We start from the raw sequence: 21,977 nt of genomic DNA on the forward strand, positions 1-21,977 counted from the left end.
GGCCACGGAGGCTCATGAAACTAAAGATAGAAAAGACCTATTAGGTCATTGTCCCGCCTTCTGCTCCACCCTGCCCCTTGGTGAATCGCTCTCTTCTCCTGTATTTTGGTTTTTTGAACTCGTGGACAGCATGGCTTCTGGTCTTACAAAAACTGTAGTCTTAGGTGCGATGTTCATACTTTTGTTTTTTAAAGTTTCTGTATGGAAGGAAGTCCATGAACAGTAAACCTGACTTGTGTGCCTCGTGTAGTAGCTCATTGGGCCAAGCTCACATCGCCTTTAATGGGCATTCGCCTATCTTGTTCCATGTGGAACTGAATTAAATAGTTGTGTTATCTTAGCTGTCTTTACGTCCCAGGATTCCTGTGTTGGGTCTCCTAACTTCTCATAGTTGTTTGATCTTTAAATCTTTAAGTATACTGGTACAAGTGGTGTTTTTAAGGGAGCTTATCTAGAATTTATCAAGCAGGGTACAGTGACATAATGCTGCTGTTGTTTCGCTACTCTTCCTCTTTCTAAAAGGGCATTAATCCTCCACGATTCATTTAGGGATAGTGTGGAAAAAGCATCATGGAAGGTAAGCATAAGAGAATTGGGGAACTGACATGAATTGAGACTCTGGAACAGATTCTTGAGACGAGAAAAGTAGTATGAGAAATAATAGCATTTACAGTATTTCTGAAAGCTAATTTGGTCAAGAAACATTTATATTTAGAGTACTGCATTTGAGAGTTTATGAATCTGGGTACTCATGAAACCTGTGCTATTTTTGGTAGAAACCATTTTAGATTTTATTGTACTGTAATGTTCCCTGCTTGTAAATTTGAGCAGAAGTGCCACAGTTAGTTCAGAATGCTAGGTGGTTGATTTTTTTTTTCCCCTAGCAATTTGCCAGTGTTCTATTTTAAGAGCATATAGTTTATTTTGACGTTTGTTTAATACATAGTCTAGATGGTGGTTCTCAGTGGTGGTATGTATGTCAGTGTGGAAGATGAGAGGGGTTTTTTACTGAAATGACTGGGATATATGTTTGCAGTTGCTGTATTGTAAGACATGGTGACTATAAAAACATAATATTGTCTCTAACAGTATTTGCAATTAAAGTTTTTTTTTTAAACTTCATGGTGGAGTTTTGATTCCCTTTTCATGAATATGGTGCTCTGTCCCATAGAGATGAGTGGGGAAGCCTCAACGGCACAATACTAAATGTGTTCTCCTCCTCCCCCACATGCATTTCCCCTCCCGTTCTCAAACCTCTTCTCACTTCTTATTTATCCTGTAGGCACGTCTGTATTAGCAGTAGTCTGTAAAGGAAGGTGCCTGAGCAAAGCAGCTGGTAAATTCTGCATTTCAGTGTACTTTGTGTACAAGAAGAGAGGTTTTTTTCCAGTTGGATGTGATTTTTCACTTTGAGATTTATTTCTGAACATGAAATGACAGTGTTAACTGTTGAAATTGAGTTTTTCAAAATTAAACCCGATTTTAAAAATTGTAGTAGTTACCAGTAGTTACACTGGTAAACTCGGTGAACGTAGCACATATGAAAATTAACAGGTACTAGTATTCCTGGGGAAAAAAAAAATCCCAATTTAAAAAGAGTCTCTTACTATGTGTGTTCAGCAGCATTTGTTTTGTTTCCATCTAGTTTGAGAACAAAGATTGCACACAGATACTAACTGTACTTGTCTTCCTGCATCAGAGCATGCTTGGCAAGAAACTGTTTCGAAAGCAAGGGTGTGTTAGGTTGTTCTTTCTTGGATGTACACCTCAAAGGACAAACTGCAAGAATGGCCATTCGGTACCTTCTCAAATTGTGGAATTAAAACTATGAACTAGAACAGAACTGTCAACTTCTGAAGACCTTGTCTTTTAAGGATTGTAAGTGGGGGTGTGGAGGTGTAATTTTTTGGCATTTTTTTTTTGTTGGCTTTTTATTGTTGTTTTGTTTTTTTACCAAAAAACCTCAAACAACCCTGTGTCAGTTACATTTGCCAAAACTACATTTGTTTTTGTTTAAGATCCTAGGAGTCAGTGTGTGACAGGGTTTTGGCATATATATGATAAAATAGAATTGCCAGATAAATAAGGTTTTGTATTCTTTGGACTTGTAATAAAACATAGGTTAGATTGGTTACATGCTGTGATTTCCCAAGGAGAAGTATTTGGTTTAGTTGTGTAACTTTTATATTCTGGACAAAGTATCAAATATTTAAATAAAACCTCAAAATCGACTCTTAAAGGATTCAGACAGTATTATATAAAAGCCTAACTGATTAAATTATTTACCAAAAAAATGCTATGTCTGATGATAACTAGTTTTGTATGTCAAAGTTCTTCCCAATGAAGTACAAGGGTCTTGCTTATTTTGTTAATAACTTAGGTAGCCAAATTAGTAGAAGAGCTTATTTCCTTTGAAGCTGTTTGTTCTAGTTTTCAAAAGCTTTTTTAGCTCTGACGATTCATACATTTGTATTCACTAACTTCTAAGTAATGTTTAGAAATACTCTTAAGTGTTTCTACTGCTGTTGCAAGTCTCTTGTGATCAGAGGAGCTATGTAACTGCAGACTGCTGATGGCAAAGGTTTATGGTTGTATAGGACTTTTCATTCCAGCCCTTTTCAGCCTCTTCAAAGAGGCCACTTTTAGGCTGTTTTGTTTTCTTTTTGCTCTTGGCTGATGAATAATGGTGTAGCTTTCCATCCTTTTTCAACTTATAGACCCTTGCAATACTTCAGTATCAGGTGATCGCCCTTATAAAGAGAATTTCGAGGTTGCTATTGATGGACTTTTTTGATTGCCTTTCATGGGTTATTTAGAATTACTGAAAGGGCTGCTGTGGTTCTGAAAGCCACTGGAGAAGCATACTATTGGTACTGGGGGCGGATTTCAACTTTGAAATTAGGCAGTTAGATTTTTTTTTTTTTTAAGAGTAAAACTGCTCTTGATTAAATAAGGTTAAGTCCCCTGAAAAATCTTAGGCCTCCTAATGTTCAAGTTAATTGTAACCAATTTGCTTTAGAAATGAGTTACATTATTATATCATGTTACTTTATTGTGTGTTACATTACCCTATTGTATCAAATGTCAGTTCAGTGCACACAGTAAAGGTTGCTTTAAGATAAATACGTATAAGTAAGTGTTAAATTGTAGTAATTTTAAGTAACCATGTGAAGACTTTCATCAGCTTTAAGCTGCTTTCTAAATTCCCAGTAGTTAATATTCAGATGGTGTGAAAACAGGCCTTTAAAATGCCTAACGTGTTCTGTGGCTTTTTCTTGCTAAAGTTCCTGATTGAGAATCTTTGTCATACAGATGCACATAACTAATTAAAATGTAGATATCTTCCAGAGTTAATCTTTTGAATGAAATAAAGTGATGGGACTATATTTCAGTAAAGTTTGCCAGCCTTTTTTTGCAGTAAGAACATTGTACATTAATATAAGAACACATATTGCAGAAAGGTATTTTCCTAGTGTTTAGTTGGTGTTATCTCTGAGCTCTTCGCTAGAGGATACTCCTCCAAGAAATTAATGGCCTTTTGGCCATCATTATGAGAATTATGGGTACCATCTTTACAAAAATACTAATTTAAGTCTTCTGTGGGAACAGATTCTTTAGCAGTAGAATATATGTGGCAGTATACTATATAAGATACAGGGTATCTCTGTGTGTTATGTGTATGTAGAGAAAATATATAATGTATATATAACTTTAACAGAAGCTGGCAAATTGTTATTGGAGAATCCTTTGTATTTGTCTGGTTGTGAATTGCATTCATTCTTCTTAGTTTGAATTGGAATATTCTGCCCATTTGTAATATCTCATTTATTACCCTGAATCTAAGATGTTGGAAGCATTGTGTATACAAGGTTCTCATAGGAATTTGGAATATCAAATATTTGTATTTAATCTAAAGTTATGAAGACAAGTTTTCCAACTCTCAGCAATTAAGTGATGCTTGATTAAAAAGCCTGTTCTGCTTTCTCTTTAGGTTCAGGGAAGAAGAGTTGTGGAAACTGATAGCCATAATCATGGTGAACAGCATTACCCAAATGCATTATCTTTGGAAAATTACAACTACATTAATTATTCATATATACTTATATTTGCAGTAGTGGCCAATACAAAGTCATCTCTGGCAAATGATAGTGGACTTTCGATAATAGCATTTGTTCAAGTCCAATAAACTAATGATGTTCCTTCACTTAATCTAAGCTTTTGGTTTTGTATTTAAAACTATCTTACCTGTAATGTACCTATGTGACTTGCAGGAGAGCTTGTTTTTGCCTTAGTGTCTTCTACAGCAGGTAGAAAAAAATAGAATTTTAAAATTTTGATTTAATAAGACTGAACTGATTATATCATTTAATGATAGTGCAGCCTTAACTCCTTTTAATGCTAAAATATGAACTGACAATTGGTTGCTGCTTAAAAGTATTTTTTGCGTACCACTAACATCGTAACTTATTTTCTAATCCTAGAAAATACTTTTATGAGTCTGACCTGAAAACAAAATCAGGGCAGAGCAAGAAGAATTTACATTTCCTAGTTTCTGTGGCCTTAAAGCACATTGTTCCAAATAATTCCTACACTTGGATATTGCAACTCGAAGTTATCATAATGAAACTAGTGTATCATACTGCTGGCTAGAGTGGTTATCTTTTACATCTGTAACTTAACACTCATAGGAATAGATTTTGACCACTTACTTAATAGCTAAGCTGATAGGCTGTTTTTTGTCTGCTCTTTGTCTTTTGACTTACCTGGTGTCATTAGCTCCAATAATTCTTTAGAAGAATTTGTCAGAGCTAAAAGTTACAGTTTCCTGTGGAAGGATATTGCTTGAGTTCATCTGAAATCCTGTTGTTGGTACTACTTGAAAGATAAATTCACGTTTGAAAACTTCCAGTCAAATACTGTGTTTCATAAACCTGAAGTTTCATGTGGGACTCTGCCATAAGCCTAGACCTGGAAAGAAAAAGCAGGTGAAAATGTCCTAAATTGACGTTTTAAACATAAGAATGAATCAGTGCAGAACTTTTGGCAATTTTCATTAAAATTGTTTGCTGTACTAAATATATTTTGTTCTAATCTATTTTCATTCATAATTGACTATATAAGTTGACCTCTGATTAAACTAGAGCAGTAAAATAGTGCAGTTATCCTCAGGAGATCTGAATTAATAATATTCACTTAAATGCCACGTTGCTTTGTTTAGCCATAGAGGCATTAGTAGATAGAAGAGAGAAGAGAGTTGATTTACTCTTAAGAGACTAATGCATAAGATAGCGATGTTCAGTTTTAAATATTTAGTCTAAGTAAAGTAGAACTAAAACTTTACCTAAAGCTTCCTAAGAACAGTAATTTCTGTAAGAGTAGCCTGAGTATTTTAGGGCTGCTGTGTATGGTCTAGATAAAAAAAGATACATGACCGTTCATAGAAGACAAACAATTTTAGTCTTGCTGATCAGCTTGGTGAGTTGCCCTATAATGTTATCTTTATTTTCACACTATTGCAGTTTTACCATGTTGAAGATACCAGTTATGGAAAAGGCAGTATCCCGGTTTTAAACCCTGGGAAATGTGTCAAGGGGAAAGCTTTGCAGAGCTCTTCACACCTGTTGTCGCTCTATCTAAGTTTTTTAAGGAAAATGGGTAGTGCAAGAATGTTATCTGTAGATTGTAAACTGAGATAATTTTCTTGTTTTAAATGGCTATTTGCAGAATGTAATATCTCCTTTCCATTTTGTCTGTAGCAAGGAAATATTCTAAAGTACTAAGAAGTAGAGCACATGTTTCATGTCTCATTTTTTGGACATCTTTAAGTCACTTGGCTTGAAATCAGCATCACAATACTTATGAGTAACGTATTGTCTGTTTGTTGCATTCAGAATTAAACTGCAGACGAGTTTGTGGAGGATAAATATAGAATGCTCATCATCACTCCTTGGTAAGGCAGTCATCTTTTCCAAGGTGTAAGCACAGTTATATAAACTGTTTAAAACTCTAAGTAAATAGGAAATCATTATTTGATTTTATTTATCTACGTTTATAACAGTTCCTAATTTTTTTCATGTCATCTGATATTTCATATTTCTTAGCTGACTATTTGTGTAAGTGCTTGGAGTGTTTGTTTCTTGTCTGGAGAGTAAAACTTTGGATTTCAGGCATAAGGTAAATGACTGTTTAATGTTGCTTCATTAAAGAATCAAGCTTCTTTCAGCTGTTCTAATTTGGTGAAATAATTCTTCATATCTAAATCAGATGCAGTCTATTTAATTAAATAATTCTGATATAAGAGCTAAAAGAAAAATAATATACTGTTTTGTGTTTGTGTTTTGGGGTTTTTCTTAAAAGGTTTTGTAGACAAATTGGTCAAACCTTTAGAGCTTAATCTTTGGCAGGGAAGCAGTCCTCCAGTAATACAATCCTCCAAGCAGTGATACATGTTATTGTTATAGAGTTTTTCACAAGTTTCTTTTGGTGGTCACTCAAATTCTAGTTTTGACCACCCGATAAACAATATCGAAGAAATAATTTGTTGGCTTTGTATTTGCAAATGCCCCAATCCCCAGCTTGGGATTATTTTTTTTAATTGAATGCAGTTATGAATGGGCCTTACATATTTCATGGGCCGTGACCCATGTTTTGAGAATCTTGTAAGATTAGAAACATCATTCTCCTTCAATGACAATTGTGCTTGTTTAAAAGAGGCAGCATGTAATTAAACTCTCTGGTTTGAGATCTTAAATGCATTCCTTGAGACCCTGTCGTCTGAAGTGTCACTTATGAATACTTTTTTGGTCTTTGCTTCTTTGTGCTCCCCCAATAATCTTTAATTAATTCAGGTTATACATGGAACTGACAAATTCATATTGTTTCACTTCTTTTGCCTATTGTCTTACTTTACAGTAGCTGCCAAATTACTCAAATACAGTGCTTTAATTTGATATTGTTTGGATTGTTCCAGTTTTCAATGTTTAGTGATGGAAAATCCAAGAAATTTGCAGTTAGAAAACAAAGCTGACTGAATTAATAGCACAGAGTAAAAAAAAAAAATAATGAAGCTTTATAATTTTTCTCCAAACTCATCTAAAATACGTATTGTAACTCCCTCTAATTCATTTTTAATGGCTTTGTAACATGATTATAGTATGGAATGCTTGAAAGAAATTTTAACTGTCAATTACATCTCAAATATGTCATGTGGAAACACATTTTTTTTCGACTTGGAAATGGGAAAGAGTCTTTTTAGAGAGAAAGAAGACCTAGTACTTGCAGAATAACTTTGAAGTATGTCAGGCAATAAAAATTGCCTAAGTAATGTTCAATAAGGCTACTTCAGACCACTCTGCAATGGTATTCATACCTCAACAAAAGTTAAGGCATTACTGTAAATGTTAATTTTCCATTGGCATTTCAAATTTTCTGTTGAATATGCTCTACGTTCATGATACAAACCAACTAAAGTACATGCAACAGAAGATTTACCTAAAGCAAAAAATTCACAATAAAATAGTAATGAGAGATTCTTTGTATCTTTAATGCACCTACTTAAACTATCATATTTGGTTTTAGGAGGACATACTGTTTCTTAAAGCAGTTCTAAATGTATGTAAAAGCAAGTTACAATATTAAAGTTATAGATTTTTCTTGTTTATTTTTACTCTTCTGGATTAAGATGGGTTTGCAGTATTCTGTGGGATTGCATGTGTTTATAGAGAGAGGTCAGTGTAAAACAGCTAAGCATGAATGGTGATTTGGAAGCTAAGAGAAAGACACAACCTTTTTCCCCTTTACGTAGCCATGTTTATATTTTTGAGACATTTTCTATTTAGCTAATTACCTATAGCCTAGAGCAAGAAATTACTCAAGCACAGATTCACGCTTGAATCAAGTTCCACCAAAAACCTGGCTTTAAGAAGGTTCTGATTACCTGAAGCATGCTATTTACAATATGATTTTTAATTTTTACTGATTTTTCTATGGAGAAGAACATGAAGTGAAAAAGTAGTGTCGTACTCCAATAGCCAAATCAATTTACTGATCAGCATTTAAAATGTGCTAAATCTCTCCTTACTACAGAGGACTAAGTGACTGTTACCCTAAACTGTCAGTCTTAAAAATTAGTCTGTTGATTGTTGTTTCAGAAAATCTGAAACTGAAGGAGGCCGTGACAAATAAAGGGATTTTATTATTTTCAGAAAGAATTTTTCTAAAGTTGCATTAATGCAGTAATTCAAAATGGTGGGTGAACAGAGAATGGAAGGACAACTGTACAGTCTACTGAAGTTTTGGGGGGAACCATTACCCTAGAACTTAAGTTGTGTCTACATAAAAATTGTTTTACTTAATATGAAGGCAACAGTGAATCACCATGGTAAGATAGAATCTTTTGAATCCATCTAGCTTGATAATGAATTGGAGAAGACTGTCCCTTTACTTTCTTCGTATCTCACTGAACAGTATTTTAGATCTGTCTGAGCTTTCTTGTTTAAAGAGAACTTTAGAGGCTGGGTTTTGTCTCTAGAAATGTTTAGTCATAACCATGACTCAGAAAACAGTGTTCTGAAGGAAGTTATTGTAACTTTGTTAATGATACAGTAATAACTTGGCAAGACTTTTTGCACAGGAATTTATTCTTTCTTTATCTTATAGGTAATGGTTCTCCTGATACAGATTTATGCTGTAAAACCAAAGCTTTTTGGTAGCACGTGTCTAGATTTCACATTACAGAAGATGACTTTTCACTTGTATTTCTAAGCAGTACTTTACTAGGAAAAGAGTTCATACTTTGTAATCAGAAGGTGGTAAAACCGCAATGGAGAAACGTCAATTGAGTGCTTCAGCAAGAATTAGCATGTTGCAGTAAACCCTCATCTCCTTCACAGCCTTTGTCTCAATCAGGCTTTATTCAATTCATGTGATGCCTTTTTTTTATTTTGTAAAGTTCAGTCATGTTCCTGCCCCACCTTCAGCTTTTCCTGTTTGAATTGAAGAGGCCCAACCTTTTTAGTCTGCTTTTTATAAGACAAGTGCTTGACCCTTTAATGATTTTAATTGCCCTTCTCTCATTCTCTTACTTGCTTAACTTCTGCGGATGCCACAAATCTTTCAGTTCACCATTCAGGCAAACTGCTCTGCTTTTCAGTGCTGGATAGTCATGGGTCAGAACCACAGGTCTGTGCAACTACATTACACTGTGAAATCTGTGATCATTGCTGGGGAATATGGTCAGAAGAGTTTGAACAGGAATTAGCCCCAAAACAAACTCAAAACATTCCAGTAACATGGAGAAATGGGTACTCTTATAGTTAAGCCAAGCTTGTTTTCACTCTTTCACCCTTTTCAACTACTTTTTACTGCTAGTGAAGGTGCACTAACTGAGTTTATGAGTAACCTGAAAGAAGGAAGCACAGTCTGCTATTTTTCATATCTCTGGTGTGGGAAGTCTGAAAGTTTAAGGATCATCATATAAACAAGAATACTGTCACGTGTTTCCTATTGATCACCAGGGATAGCTGAGGTACCTGAAAATGCCTCCTTTGCTTTTGGCTGCAGCAACAACTTCAGGCTGTCTCTTAGTAGCAAGCTTAGATGTTCTGGTCGGCTTAATAACCCTAGAATTAATTACCCTTACTTTAGTGTGTTACATTTAACTAAAAACAAACAAAAAACCACACACCTCCCCTAACATTTGAAAGTGAAATACAAAAATGAGCTAGTGTACAGACTTAACTCTCCTATTTGTGATGTCTGTTTCCATGTTTATTGATGCTGTTGTAACTTCTTAGTCTTCAGTGGCCCATCATGGGACCTCACCTTTGAGCCAGTGCAATATGAAGAAGATACTTTTGAATCTCTGAACAGCACTAAACCAGTATGGGACTGTGATACTAAGTGAAACAGTCAATAACGCATCTTCTCAGAGTGGTGCATGTCAATAGCTTTAGTAAGTGCAGAAGTGACTTTTGAATAATGAGTGGCTGGATCTTTACCATGACTGTTCTCCTCAACAGTTTCCAGCAATGCAAGTCAATGCAGCCAGAGTTCTGGCAGCGTATTCCCATTCCCACCTCCTTCCTTGTGACAGGTCTGGTGCTTGCCCAACCCTATGATGATCTGGTTCAAGGAACTAAACTACCCAAAAGCTGATTGTACTTGTAATCTTCTTGGTTCCCCAGACCAGCTCACGGGAGAGCCAGACAAGTGACAGTGCTGATGTAAGGGAAAAATGACAGGACAGTGCCAGCATTGGCTTAAATAGCTATAAAAGGGAAGCATTAAGGTGGCATATCAATATTCTGAAGTTGCTAAGGTGTGTCAGATGAATGCTTTTTGTCAGGACAAAAGGAAAAATACGCGTATTTCTGTTGTATAAATCATCTGCTGTTAGCAGCAGTACAGATAAAAAGGCAATTTTGCTAAATGCCGCTGTTGGTATTATTATCAGCCAGTAGTTCTGTCCCTTTGCATCACTGACATCCATGCTAGAAGAATTTTGTTATGTGGACATATCTTTAACTGGAATTTTACTAAAAGCCTTTGTTCCCAGTTTTGTTTCAGGTGGTGATTCTTTTCTCTAATTTAGGTATGCTACATAACTGCTAGAGGAGAATGAAAATTTCATAAGACTACTTCTTTGGCGCTGAATGTGCCTGTGTGAGGGAAGTACATTAACTGAATTGAATTTCAGAGTGAGCAGAGTGTTTTGAAGCAAGAAATGGCTTAGATAATTTTCCAAAAGGAATGGAATTCTGCATTCCCTATCACTGTACAAACACACAACATAAGATAGCCCTCTGCTTCAAAAAGCCTTCAGCCTAATAAAAGAATAAAAAAAATAAACATGAGATAAAAGGAGGAGTAGGAGAAAGGGGGAAGTCTTAAAACTACTTCATCTCTAACAGCTATGCTGGTGTATCCTCATTGCTGTAATGATGTTCTTGGGGTCATGGGCAAAATAAAGCTTTCATAATTCCATTAAAAGTAACATTGCTACACTATTAAGAGACAAGAACAGTACTTACTTCTGACTATCTTGTGTGTTTAACTGTTTGCAGTGTTTAACTTTATCATGATACTCAGCAGTTCTGTTGGAGGAGGAATATTGTTACTACATTGCATGAAAATCTACCGATAGAAGCTCACAAGTTCATTAGTTGTGAAAGTCTGAGTAAAGCAACTGTTTTCCCTTTGCATATTTTGCACATCAAGCTCTGTAAAGAGAATTGAAGTATTTTATCTTGGTTTGTTTGTCTGTATTTGTTTTTAATAATTTTATCAAGTAATGTAATTTTTCCTGTGGCCATTTGTATTTATCACTAGCATATTAGGGAAATTCTGAATGAATTACACTAATCAGTAAAATGGCAAGCAGCAAGTGCAAAAAACTTATCGGAATTTGAAAAGGATTATCATCAGCAACATGCTTCTAAATTAAAATTTCTTTTGAAATTGGATGATAAATAATAGGATTAGCATTCATATAGTTTCTCATAGTAGTCAGTTTTCTTAATTGTTTAGTTGTTTAAATCCACCAATTAAAAAAAAAAAAAACAAAACAAAACAACAACAAAAAAAAACTCAAAACCCAACAACAAACCAAACAGTTAATCTGAAAGGCATCATCAGAAGCAACATGTTCCACTACTGTGCTGAATATGAATGAAGTTTACTTACAGAACAGAGGACGCTATTTTTGTGGCACTTGAATAGCCAGTTTTCAAGGAATACCAAATGTTTATTCAGATGGCTCTTTCTCATCTCTGGAGATGTCATACTTGCAGCATAAAGATAGCTAGGTCATTATAAACTGTATGTGAGGCAAACTTTCTAACTTGCCTGTCAGAAGAGTTCACTTTGTTTTCGTGAGATGGTATGTGGCTTTAGGGTTGTTACTTAAGACTCACAAGAAAACTACTGGCAGGTCACAGACTGTGTAAGTATTAAATAGCCTACCTCATCATAGTGAATTTTGTAATTAATAAAGTTCATTGTAGAACTGACTTGAAAATAACTTGTTTACATTAAAGAGAGCTGAAAGACACTGGCTTGACTATATTGATTTTTTTTGTTGTTGTTGCTCTCTTTGCTGTTGGTTTCTGTTAAATTGTTTTAAAGATACGTACATAAGGAAGCAATAACTTCCCTCTAGAACTCTAAATTTCCCATTCTTTTTAAAATACATTCATTCAATAAAGAGACTAGGAATTGGTTTTTATAACAATTTCACTTTAAAAACAGGGATGTCATATAACTTTTTGATGAAAGCTGTCAAAAGCTACTCTACTTCCTTTTTTTCAGAAATAGGGGAAGTTTCATCTCAACAGACAAGAGCATGCATGAAGCAACAGAATATATGCTTTAATAGTTTTGCAAGAGCTGTTGCCAATTTTAATGTGGTTTTGATGTAGTCACGTTTCGTTTCCCACTGTTACAACTGTGTCTTTTTGTAAAATACTGAATCTTAAACTGTCTAATAGTTTATATTTTTCTCTTAAAATATATGAAGTATACTTAAGTTATTGTTCATTTTAGCAAGACAAAGAATTACATGAGGTGATAATGCTTAATCTTGTTTTATTTAATGTTTCCCCTCTGGCTATATAGCTGTGCTCATTGCAAATCCTGGATATGGTTCACATCGCAGCATCAAATTATACAGAACCTTTTCCCAAACTGCCCTTATTTTTGAGCCAATAAGATGTATACACTTTAAATGACAGTTAAGTTATATCCCGTCTTCTTCTGCAATAAATACATAAAATAAATTGTCTTAGTACAGGTCCTTAAATGCCTTCGTTCTGCTATATGAAATGTAGAGCTTTTAATGATATTCTTTACTTTTTGACAGCAAGTTTTTTTTAACTTAATGACTGTGCCACATTTCATGTCTATGACTATGTAGTTACCCTAGTAACGTGTCAGAAGGCCTTTGTTGACAGGTTCTTAAAGTCCAAAGAAATTGTCATTTTTCTTTATTTATTATTTTGTTGACTTGCTCATTTCCAGTTTGGAAAGACAGAAATTTCCATGCCCAAATCAGATGCGCTTTTTTGGTGTTGTTTTGTTATACATGAATAGCAAACAGCTGTAGCCATATTGCATCTGATCTGGCTAAAGGCTCTGGGCAGAGGAGATCCCAATTTTGTTTTGTAACCTAACTCCAAGAAACAGGATAAGGAGGAACTGTGGTTGGCCTAGCCACTTTCTGTTTTTAAAGTGAAATTAAAAAAGTATTCTAGGTTGGTATGTGTACATCTGTGAATGTACACTGTGTAGTCTGTAAAGTGCTAGTAAACAAAATGACTTAGTGCTACATGAAGCCAAAAGGCTCTGTGGTATATCTGTTTGCAGAAAGCAACAGAGTGAGTTAGCTTTTACAACTCCAAATGTCTCCCTGGGAAAAGATGTTAGCAGGAGTGACGCTGGTTCTCTGAGCTCCGCTGTTATTGAAAGAAGTCTCATCTCAAGTGAACTAAAGCATCGTTACAGATGCTAAATGGCTAGGAGCAAGATAATAACACAGAATCCTCCCAGGTAAAGGAATCGCAAGTTTCTTAAGTCCTGTGTTCAAACAAATCATAAAATTATCAAAAGCAAATAATAAAATTCTCAACTCTCAACCTAGCAGCATGATAATTATCTGAAAATACAGTCTAGAGACAGCTTGAGGTTGTCTTAAAAGTAATTCTAGTGAGCAGCTAGAATTAGCAATTGTTGTTTGATTAAAAATTATTTCTTGATCTCATTGTTTCTTGGAAGCATTATTAATTTATGTCATCTGGAATAAAAGTGTGTTTATTGCTGGAATAAAGACTTAGTTTTAAGCTCTAGTGACTAAGATAAAATTATAAATACTAAGCAGTAAGCATTATGTTTTTTTTTTCTAATATCAGAAGACTGAATAAATAAGACCGTAGGATATCTGTAACACAGGATGAAGATACAACTTCTCAGGAAAGATAGTAGCCCAGTGTAAGACAGTTTGGGGCTGACATTGGCTGGTGCTGAATAAAATGGAGAAAACCTCTGCTGGCAACTGTTGGTGTCCTCTGCAGATGAAAGATAGTGGCAAAGCAGCTTAGCACTGCAGGGATAAATCTTAATTTGTCACACCTCCCCCTTCTCAAGTATAGGAGTTAACTGTAATGCAGAATTGTGTGTTTTAATGCTGCTTTTGCAAGCAGTATGTGCAGTTGTTATAACTGAATTTAGGGAAAAAAAAAAATACCAGTCCTTTGCACTTACACCTCTGACACCACTTAATGCTTTAGTTACAAATGTTTTCTCAATATTGTCAGCTGGTTTTCCCTTTTGCTTTTATGTGAGCTATCATGCAACAAGAGAAGGGAAAATTAGAATGTGTTAATGTAAAACAGCATAGCATATTTTGGAGACTTTCTTATCAATGTTTAGCAATTTTTACTTATTTTTATTCAGTTTTTTAGAGTTGTTTAAATAAGAAGAATTATACTGAAATCTGATATAATCACCTCTGTTAAGTTTTTCTTTAAAAGACTTTCAGTTATTTTGCACATATTTGACAGTTGAGCCCTGGTATTTTTCAAATATGCATATAAATATTCTTTCTGATTTCAGTGACACAATGCATGAATTAGGATTGAGAACTTTGCTTAGCTAGTATGCAAAATACCACAGAATTAATGAAAATACATAAAGGGAATCAGGAGGTTAAGCATGAAAATTATATTCCATACCACTCCCAAAATAACTTGTGGAATCCTCAGAAACCAACTGTGGAGGAAGCAGAACAACCACAATAAGTACGAAGTACAAGGATAATGTTAAAAGAGTGAGGTTGTCATGGAAACCGCTCCAAAACTAGTATACCCACAAAGGCAGCACCAGACCACAGCATGGTAAAGATGTACTTCAGTAGTCTGGGTTGAGCCCTGGGCTCCACTTTGTTAGTAGTACTATTTGCTTGTAGGAAATAGAGACACTTTTACCTACACTTCTATTTTAGTATTTTTTCCCCTGGCATTAAACATTTCTTAAGTAGAAAAAACTGTATAGCGGTTGTTAGGATTTGTTAGGATACATTGTGCAGGCAGGGAAAAATTTTGGCTGGTCAGCTCTAGTTTAAAGGTGTATCATCAGCTTTGGTAGGTGCTATCCTTTCACTGTCTTCTGAATAGTTCTTTTGTAACAATCATTTCAAGAAGTTTTAGCAGGTGTAACTGAAGCTAGGTGGTCTTTAATTCCTTGGACCAACCATACATAAAATTAAACAAAAAAATGTGTTTTTTTGATTACTACTACGTTTTCAAACGTTGTGCAGTGAAGACTGGTGCAAAATCATGTAGCTTCTTTGAAATGAGTGGCTTATCTTAATTTCCAGAAATCTGTGGAAGTTGCCGTCTACTTCATTGGCCTTACTAGTAATGTATTGTAAAAACTTTGGTTTAATATTGCAGAGGTAGCTATTTGCTCTTGAATTCAAACTGGTATTTTAATTACATTTCTCAACAGTCGATGTTAGAATTCACGCTTCCTCTTATCTGATTAATTAAAGTAGATTCTTTTTCTAAAATTCACTAACAAAGAACACCTTTCCATGTTTTGAACAGAAGTTTGAACACTTGATACTGGTCAGTCATGCAGTTTCAGTTTCGTAATGCACAGGACAATGTTACATATGGTCTAGTAAACTTACAGAAAACAAAGTCCGGTGAGTTTTTCTAGTAGGCCACACTGCTTCCTACAGATATATTTGATCAGGCTGTTAAAATCTGAAATTACAGCAATTTTTTTTTTTCATTCGTATGTTTAAGAAAGCCCGAGATCCACTGCTTTCTGGTAGCTCTGAGAAGCAGCTCTTGCCTTTGTGTTGTACAAGGACAGTTTTTCAGTTGCTCAGACATCATCAGAAAGCATATATGGAGCTAGATCTGATAAGCCCAGCTTTACACAAAAGTGTAGCTTTTTATGTGCAAAAACGTCTTTTGCTGAATAGGGATGTGCGTATTTTTCACTCTTTTGGCAACCTTGATGATCTGTGATTATGACTATACCTTTGTTGAGGAGAATGAGTCAGAAAGAAAAATCTTCTTAATTGATTTGTTTTGCTGCCTGCAAAACATGCAGTGTAGTTGTATAACACCTCAAAAGGGATCAGGCATCAGCAAGAAAGGTGATGAACAATTTTCTATCTCATGTCTCAGCTTTGTTTCCAGTTGGCTGAGTGGTATCTGAAGGACGTACTTAACTTTTTTCAGTTGTAAATAGTGTTTAATTTTTAGATGTCTACATGCCGTATTGCAGGAGGGGAGCTGCACAGTTGGGAAGGAAACATTTGCTGGTGAGAGGAAACTGAAACAGCTCCTCACAACCAAGGCTGAAACTTCATATTGGTCATGTAAAGATGAAAGACTATGAGTTATCTCTGAGCTGTAATCCTATTACTCCGGAACGGGGGCTCTGCTCTCCCTGCTGTCCAGGGCTGGGAATATGCAACTTCCTGGCTGGGTGCCCAGACAGTGAACCTGCCTTTTAATATTCTGCTAGCAGTTTCTTCACAAAGCTTTTGGCTCTGGAACTTATATTTGGATATATGATACTGTATAAAAATCCAGGATTGATAGGGAGGAGTCGCTAATTTCACATACTCGCAGATCCCAGTTTTATGTAGAATGGTTATTCTTTTTTCTTTTACTGATATGTTTTTCAAATGTTTACAACGTTTTTGTGCATTAGATGTCATCACCAATTGTGAGGGATTTAGGTTCAGAAGGTAGTTTCAAGATCTCATTGACAAGATCATGTTTATTCTATGCAAACCTGCAGTCCATCTTTCTAAAAGTACTTTATCTTAGAATTAGGAGAATAAGAGTATTTTTCTGTATGTTTTCTGCTAATGAGACTGTGCCACCCATTGCAAGAACTGTGCTGTAACATTCAGTTTGCTATTCCTTTGTGCATACTGCCTCTCTGTAAGTTAATGTTTGCTGCAATAACCTTAAATATATAATCCAAATAGAAGTTTTGGTGGAAGGATTGCCGTATTTATGTATTGTTGCATATATTAGTTAATAATATCTATGTTATATTGCATTAGTCAGATCTTGGGGGCATGAGTTATTCCAATTCTGTTTTCAACTGTTGTATGTGAATCTTTTGAAAAGATCAAATTTTGCTAATGCAAAGAAAGAAATTATTTCTCCCCCCCTTTTCTTCCTTGTCTCTGCATAAGGCAGGATTGAACCATAACCATGGAAGATGCCAGTCTGGATTTCTTAGCGTAGGACTGAAGCTTAGATCACCTGTCATGGAAGCAGGATCAAATGTATTTAAGCAGAGCATTTAGAATAACTTGAATTGGTAATTAAGAGCTAAAATATAAGAAGAAACTGCTGGGCTACTGATACAGGACGTATATCGAAAGGGCAGAACCTCTGTGTAGTATGAATGGTTATTTGACTTTAAATGTGCATGTATCCAAATGCAAAATGAGTATATGCAGATCAAGACTGTATCTGCACAATTTTGCGCCTGCTCTGACCTTTGGAGAACGTTATGTGGCAGAAGAAAGACTTCAGCCAAAGTCTAGAAAAAACAAACATGCCCACACAAAGCTGTAAATGCTTTTTGTTCCTCTTAATCCAGAGGGGTTTTTTTTTCGCATACAATACAGTGCTACATAAATCTTATGCATGAACAGAAAAATCCTTTCCTGCATAATTCAAAAAAACATGTTTCTTATGTGCTTCTTACAGCAAGTCACATAGGTGAATATTTATTATAGAGTGCATTGTGGAGACAAATAATATCTTATTCAAAAATAACTTTAAAAATTATGTTTAAAATGTATAAAGGTTTTTTTTTTTTTTTCATTTTCAAGTGTAACTTGATGTATACTTAAAATGCTTTATCAGTCCTCAGAAACATCCAGTGGAAATATGCTATTTCTAAAGCTGTTTTCTTTCGAGAACTGGAAAAAAGGTCTGGATCTAGACCTACAAAATTTTACTATCTCAAGTCAGAACAAAGGCAAACATTTGTTCTGTTTATCATTGTTAAGATGCTCATAAAGATAATCAGACTGTCTCTATAATAATTTCTGGTTTTTAATGATGTGTTTTAATAGAGCTACCACAAGGAGGAAATAAAAGAAACTTATTCAAAGCAGATTTCTAGTTACGTCAAGCAAAAGGATATGGGTAAAATCAAAATACAAAGTATTCTGTCAACAGAAAAAAAAACAATATATGCTATAAATGCAGCAAACTCCCTAGCGTTTAATCATGCATGCAAATTTACCAATGCCTGCATCTCTCTCTCAGGTGAAACTGAATCTGAAAACAGTAACATCTGTTATTGTTACTTGATGTAGAAGTTGATGTAATGTACAATGGAGAGTGTGTGGCCATGCATGTTTCAAAAAAGTAAATTTACAGTTAATTTTTTAATTCTTTAAAAAGGTGCTCTAACAACTGTTTTTCTGTGCATGTAAATCTACCAAGTCTAATTCTGTTGCAGAGTCAGACATCTGTTTCACCTTTCATGTTTAATTTACAGTGCAGCTCTAGAATAGGAAGGTTGGTCTTTCATTCTTGCTATAAAACATGAAACCAAAACAAATGATGTTTGTGTTAAGCAGACCTTTTTATTATTAGAATGTGTCTTGCAAAACTTCTCAGTAGTTTGTTTTCGGATAATGTTATACAGATGCCTTATCTTTGTTGTTGAAAATATTGAAGTTGGGAAGATTGGTTGTTTTTTGTTTTGGAATGAACATTGAGATAAAAATAAACATTATAGAATGTTACAGAAAACCTTTACCCTCAACATAAGATGAAGCAGCTAGGAATATGCTTATAAGTGTGCTTTGCTGTTACTGCTGTTTTACTGAATGTTATCATAAATGTTTATCTTTAAGTCTTGTATTCTCTTTTGCCACATTGAGAGAATTCTTTATGGCTGTGAGCATAATAATATTTAGACCTCAGAAATCATTCTTAAGAATTCTTACTTGCTGTCTCATATCAGCTTTTTTCTGATACTAGTATAATGAGATTTGGTGATGAAAGTCAGGTTTTGGGATTCTTGCTGTGTCCTTGGTTCATCTCAGCTTAGTTTGGGGCCAAGACGCCCCATGCAGCAGCCGCAGCAGCGGAGGGACAGGACAAACCACCTGGTGATGCTTCACATCAGGAGTCAGAATTGCCCCTGAAGGTTCTGTTCTTTTGCTGCTTCGGAGTAAGCCGATGTCCCTGCTTCTCAAGTAATTTAATTTGAAAGTCAAAAGCTAGGTGGAGTAAATCTAGGCCTTTTCTTCATGGTCTTTACATATAATTGGTGAAGTAGACTTCAGTCCTACAACTTCATTTATTCAGAGGCAAAAGGTAACCACTGGAAATACATTGACAAATTAGTGGTTTTATGATGGCTTGAGAAAATACATTCTTGTTTAAAGTTTACTAAATTCCAAGTTACACTATTCTTTCAAACATAACTTGCAATAGGATTATTAGAAACTGTGTATAATTTTGTGATTGTGTGTGTATATGTACACACACATATAGACTGTGTGTTTAGTAGTTGCTTTATCCCCCGCATATTAAGAAAAAGAATAATCTCACCTTGCCTAGTTTTGCTGGGTTAGTTTCTCAGCCATATTCTCTGAATAAGTATTTACATCAACAGGTTTCTGAAATTTTTTGCTATTTAAATAACATTCACCCTAATTGTTTGTAATTTCTCATGTTTAAAAAAAGCCAAAGAATATTTAAATGCATAGCAGAAATGTTTGGTTTTTTTCTTTTTTGGGTACCCAAGGTCATGTTTTCCTTTTGCTTTTCAAGTCAAAATCGTAGTTGTTCTCCAGTTGACTTTATCACTACAGCAGTTCTAGCTCCCTAATCTTAAGGTGTGGAGTAATAAAGTAGAGGCTAGCAGCATTTTCAGTGTGGCCAACTTCAATGAGTAGCCACCTATGGAATTGCTCCTAGACTTCTGAAGCAAAGAGAGTAAAATGCCCAGACAACTTAGTGATGGCTTGGCAGCTTTTTGACATGGGAGCTTGAGTACAGCCCCTGGCTGGAGAAGAGCGTAACCTACTGATTACTGGGAGAGGATCTGGTTTTCTCCATGGCTTTGCAAACAGCTGTGCTGCCACAACGTGGGGAGTCTCAGAAGAGCAAGAACATGCAGTCAGAAAGGAGAGGCTGGGGGCTACTTGACACTCCTTGCCAAGTGTTAATAGCTAGTCTTTTGGGGAGCAGCACAGCAGTTCATCTTAGGAGTACAAAATAGTAATGATCCTAAGCTACTGACCACGTGATGGTTTAAAGAATATGACAAGAATTAAGTATTTTTAGATTCCTGTCGTTCATTGTTTCTTGACCTTGAGAAAAGTTATTAAACCCTTTTTCTGCTAGAATTTATCTAGTCTTTATTATGCAGGTATTCTCTTTTTGTAGAGAAGCAAGATAAAGGCAAGAAGGTAGTATGGAAATGTCAAGACAGATGTTTTTGTTGGTTGGTTGTTTTTTTTTGCTGGTGACAGTTGTCTGGTAGTGAAATTCACATATACATTTGCTGTGACTTCTCTTTTATAGGCTCAGAACAAAGAAACAAAAGTACTGGCTGCTGCAAAGGTGATTGATACTAAATCAGAAGAAGAACTTGAAGATTACATGGTTGAGATTGACATTTTAGCATCCTGTGATCATCCTAATATTGTTAAGCTCCTAGATGCTTTCTACTATGAAAATAATTTGTGGGTAGGTATTTTTTCTTTAAATGCTTTTACTTGTTTCAAAAAGTTATTGAAATTACTTTTTTTTTTTCTTGGTTTTATGAACAGATCATTTGTCAGTCACACTTCTGGGTTGTCACTATTGTGATAACTGTTCAGTTTCAAAACTAATTTTTAAATTGTGAGTATGACTTTTAGGACATTGTCACTGTAAAATTGAGCTACACTGAGTCATTTGGTCAGGGGTTTGAATCTAAAATTTGGAAATTAGCAGTTCATTTTGGTACATGGAGAGAGTTCTTAGTGCTTATTTGTAACAGAAGGACTCAGATTTTAATTACATTAGACTTTAGAGTGAGATTCTGAATGTGCAGTTGAAAAATAAATAATGTGCTGAAAAGGTCAGCCTGTGAGGTATGTATTTTAGATATGAGTGAATTCATTAGTAATTCCAGGAAAGAGCGTTTACCAGGACTTGAACGATAATTAATTTACTTAAAAACTAGGTATTTGTACACAGAAGTATAGTGGGCATAAATATGACTGTATGTCACTCTTCTGCTAAGTCCTTTGCACTGAATAGCTTTAGCTATGAAAGTACAATTTTATCTTTTAGTCAATCTAATGCAATATTTATAAGCGCTTTTGGAATTGTACAAAGAATACATGCTTTTTAGAACAGAGTTTGTAATTTAAAAGGATACCTAAAACAAGTAAAAGAAAATTTCCTTGGAGTATTACAAATATGCTTTGTCCTTTAAGCATGAAAACAATGAAAGTGTAATACCATGTTGCCTGGTGTAGATTTATTTTTGTAAGCTTTCTGAAAACTTTGTGCGATCTGAATGCAGAGTTAAAATGATATTGTATAAAACAGCAGAATAGTGAAAAAATTTCCATGTGTAAGGGTCAGCATGAAAGTATGCATAAAGGCAGAATATGAAACAGAGTGGATAGGCTTCAATGGCAGAATAAAGATAGAAGAGGAGTAAATAGTTTGAAAATGAAATTGTAGATATATAGTTCCAGTGAAATGCAGAGGCATGAAAGCGGCAAAGGGAAGGCTATAATGATGTGGTAAGTAAACAGAATTTAGTGGTGAAAAAAAAAAAAAAGAGTGGTAGTTGGACATAAAATATGTTTTTGATTTCCAGTTTTAGAAACACAATTTCTCTACCAGAGAGACCTTTGTCAGATTGTCAGATCAAACAGCAAATTTTAGAGAAAGAAATTCTTTATTTACAATTTCGCA

General features: G+C 35.0%; 1 protein-coding gene across 2 annotated transcripts in view; it reads left to right on the forward strand.

Moving 5' to 3' along the window:
* Positions 1-21,977, forward strand: part of SLK (STE20 like kinase) — a 50,975-nt gene that overhangs the window by 1,156 nt on the left and 27,842 nt on the right. For both annotated transcript variants that reach the window (XM_074593207.1, XM_074593208.1), the window contains exon 2: positions 20,586-20,750. In XM_074593207.1, the coding sequence (XP_074449308.1) occupies positions 20,586-20,750 (165 nt within the window). The remainder of the gene's footprint in view (positions 1-20,585; positions 20,751-21,977) is intronic.

Source organism: Larus michahellis, chromosome 6 (genome assembly GCF_964199755.1).
Source record: "Larus michahellis chromosome 6, bLarMic1.1, whole genome shotgun sequence".
Taxonomy (NCBI): Eukaryota; Metazoa; Chordata; class Aves; order Charadriiformes; family Laridae; genus Larus; species Larus michahellis.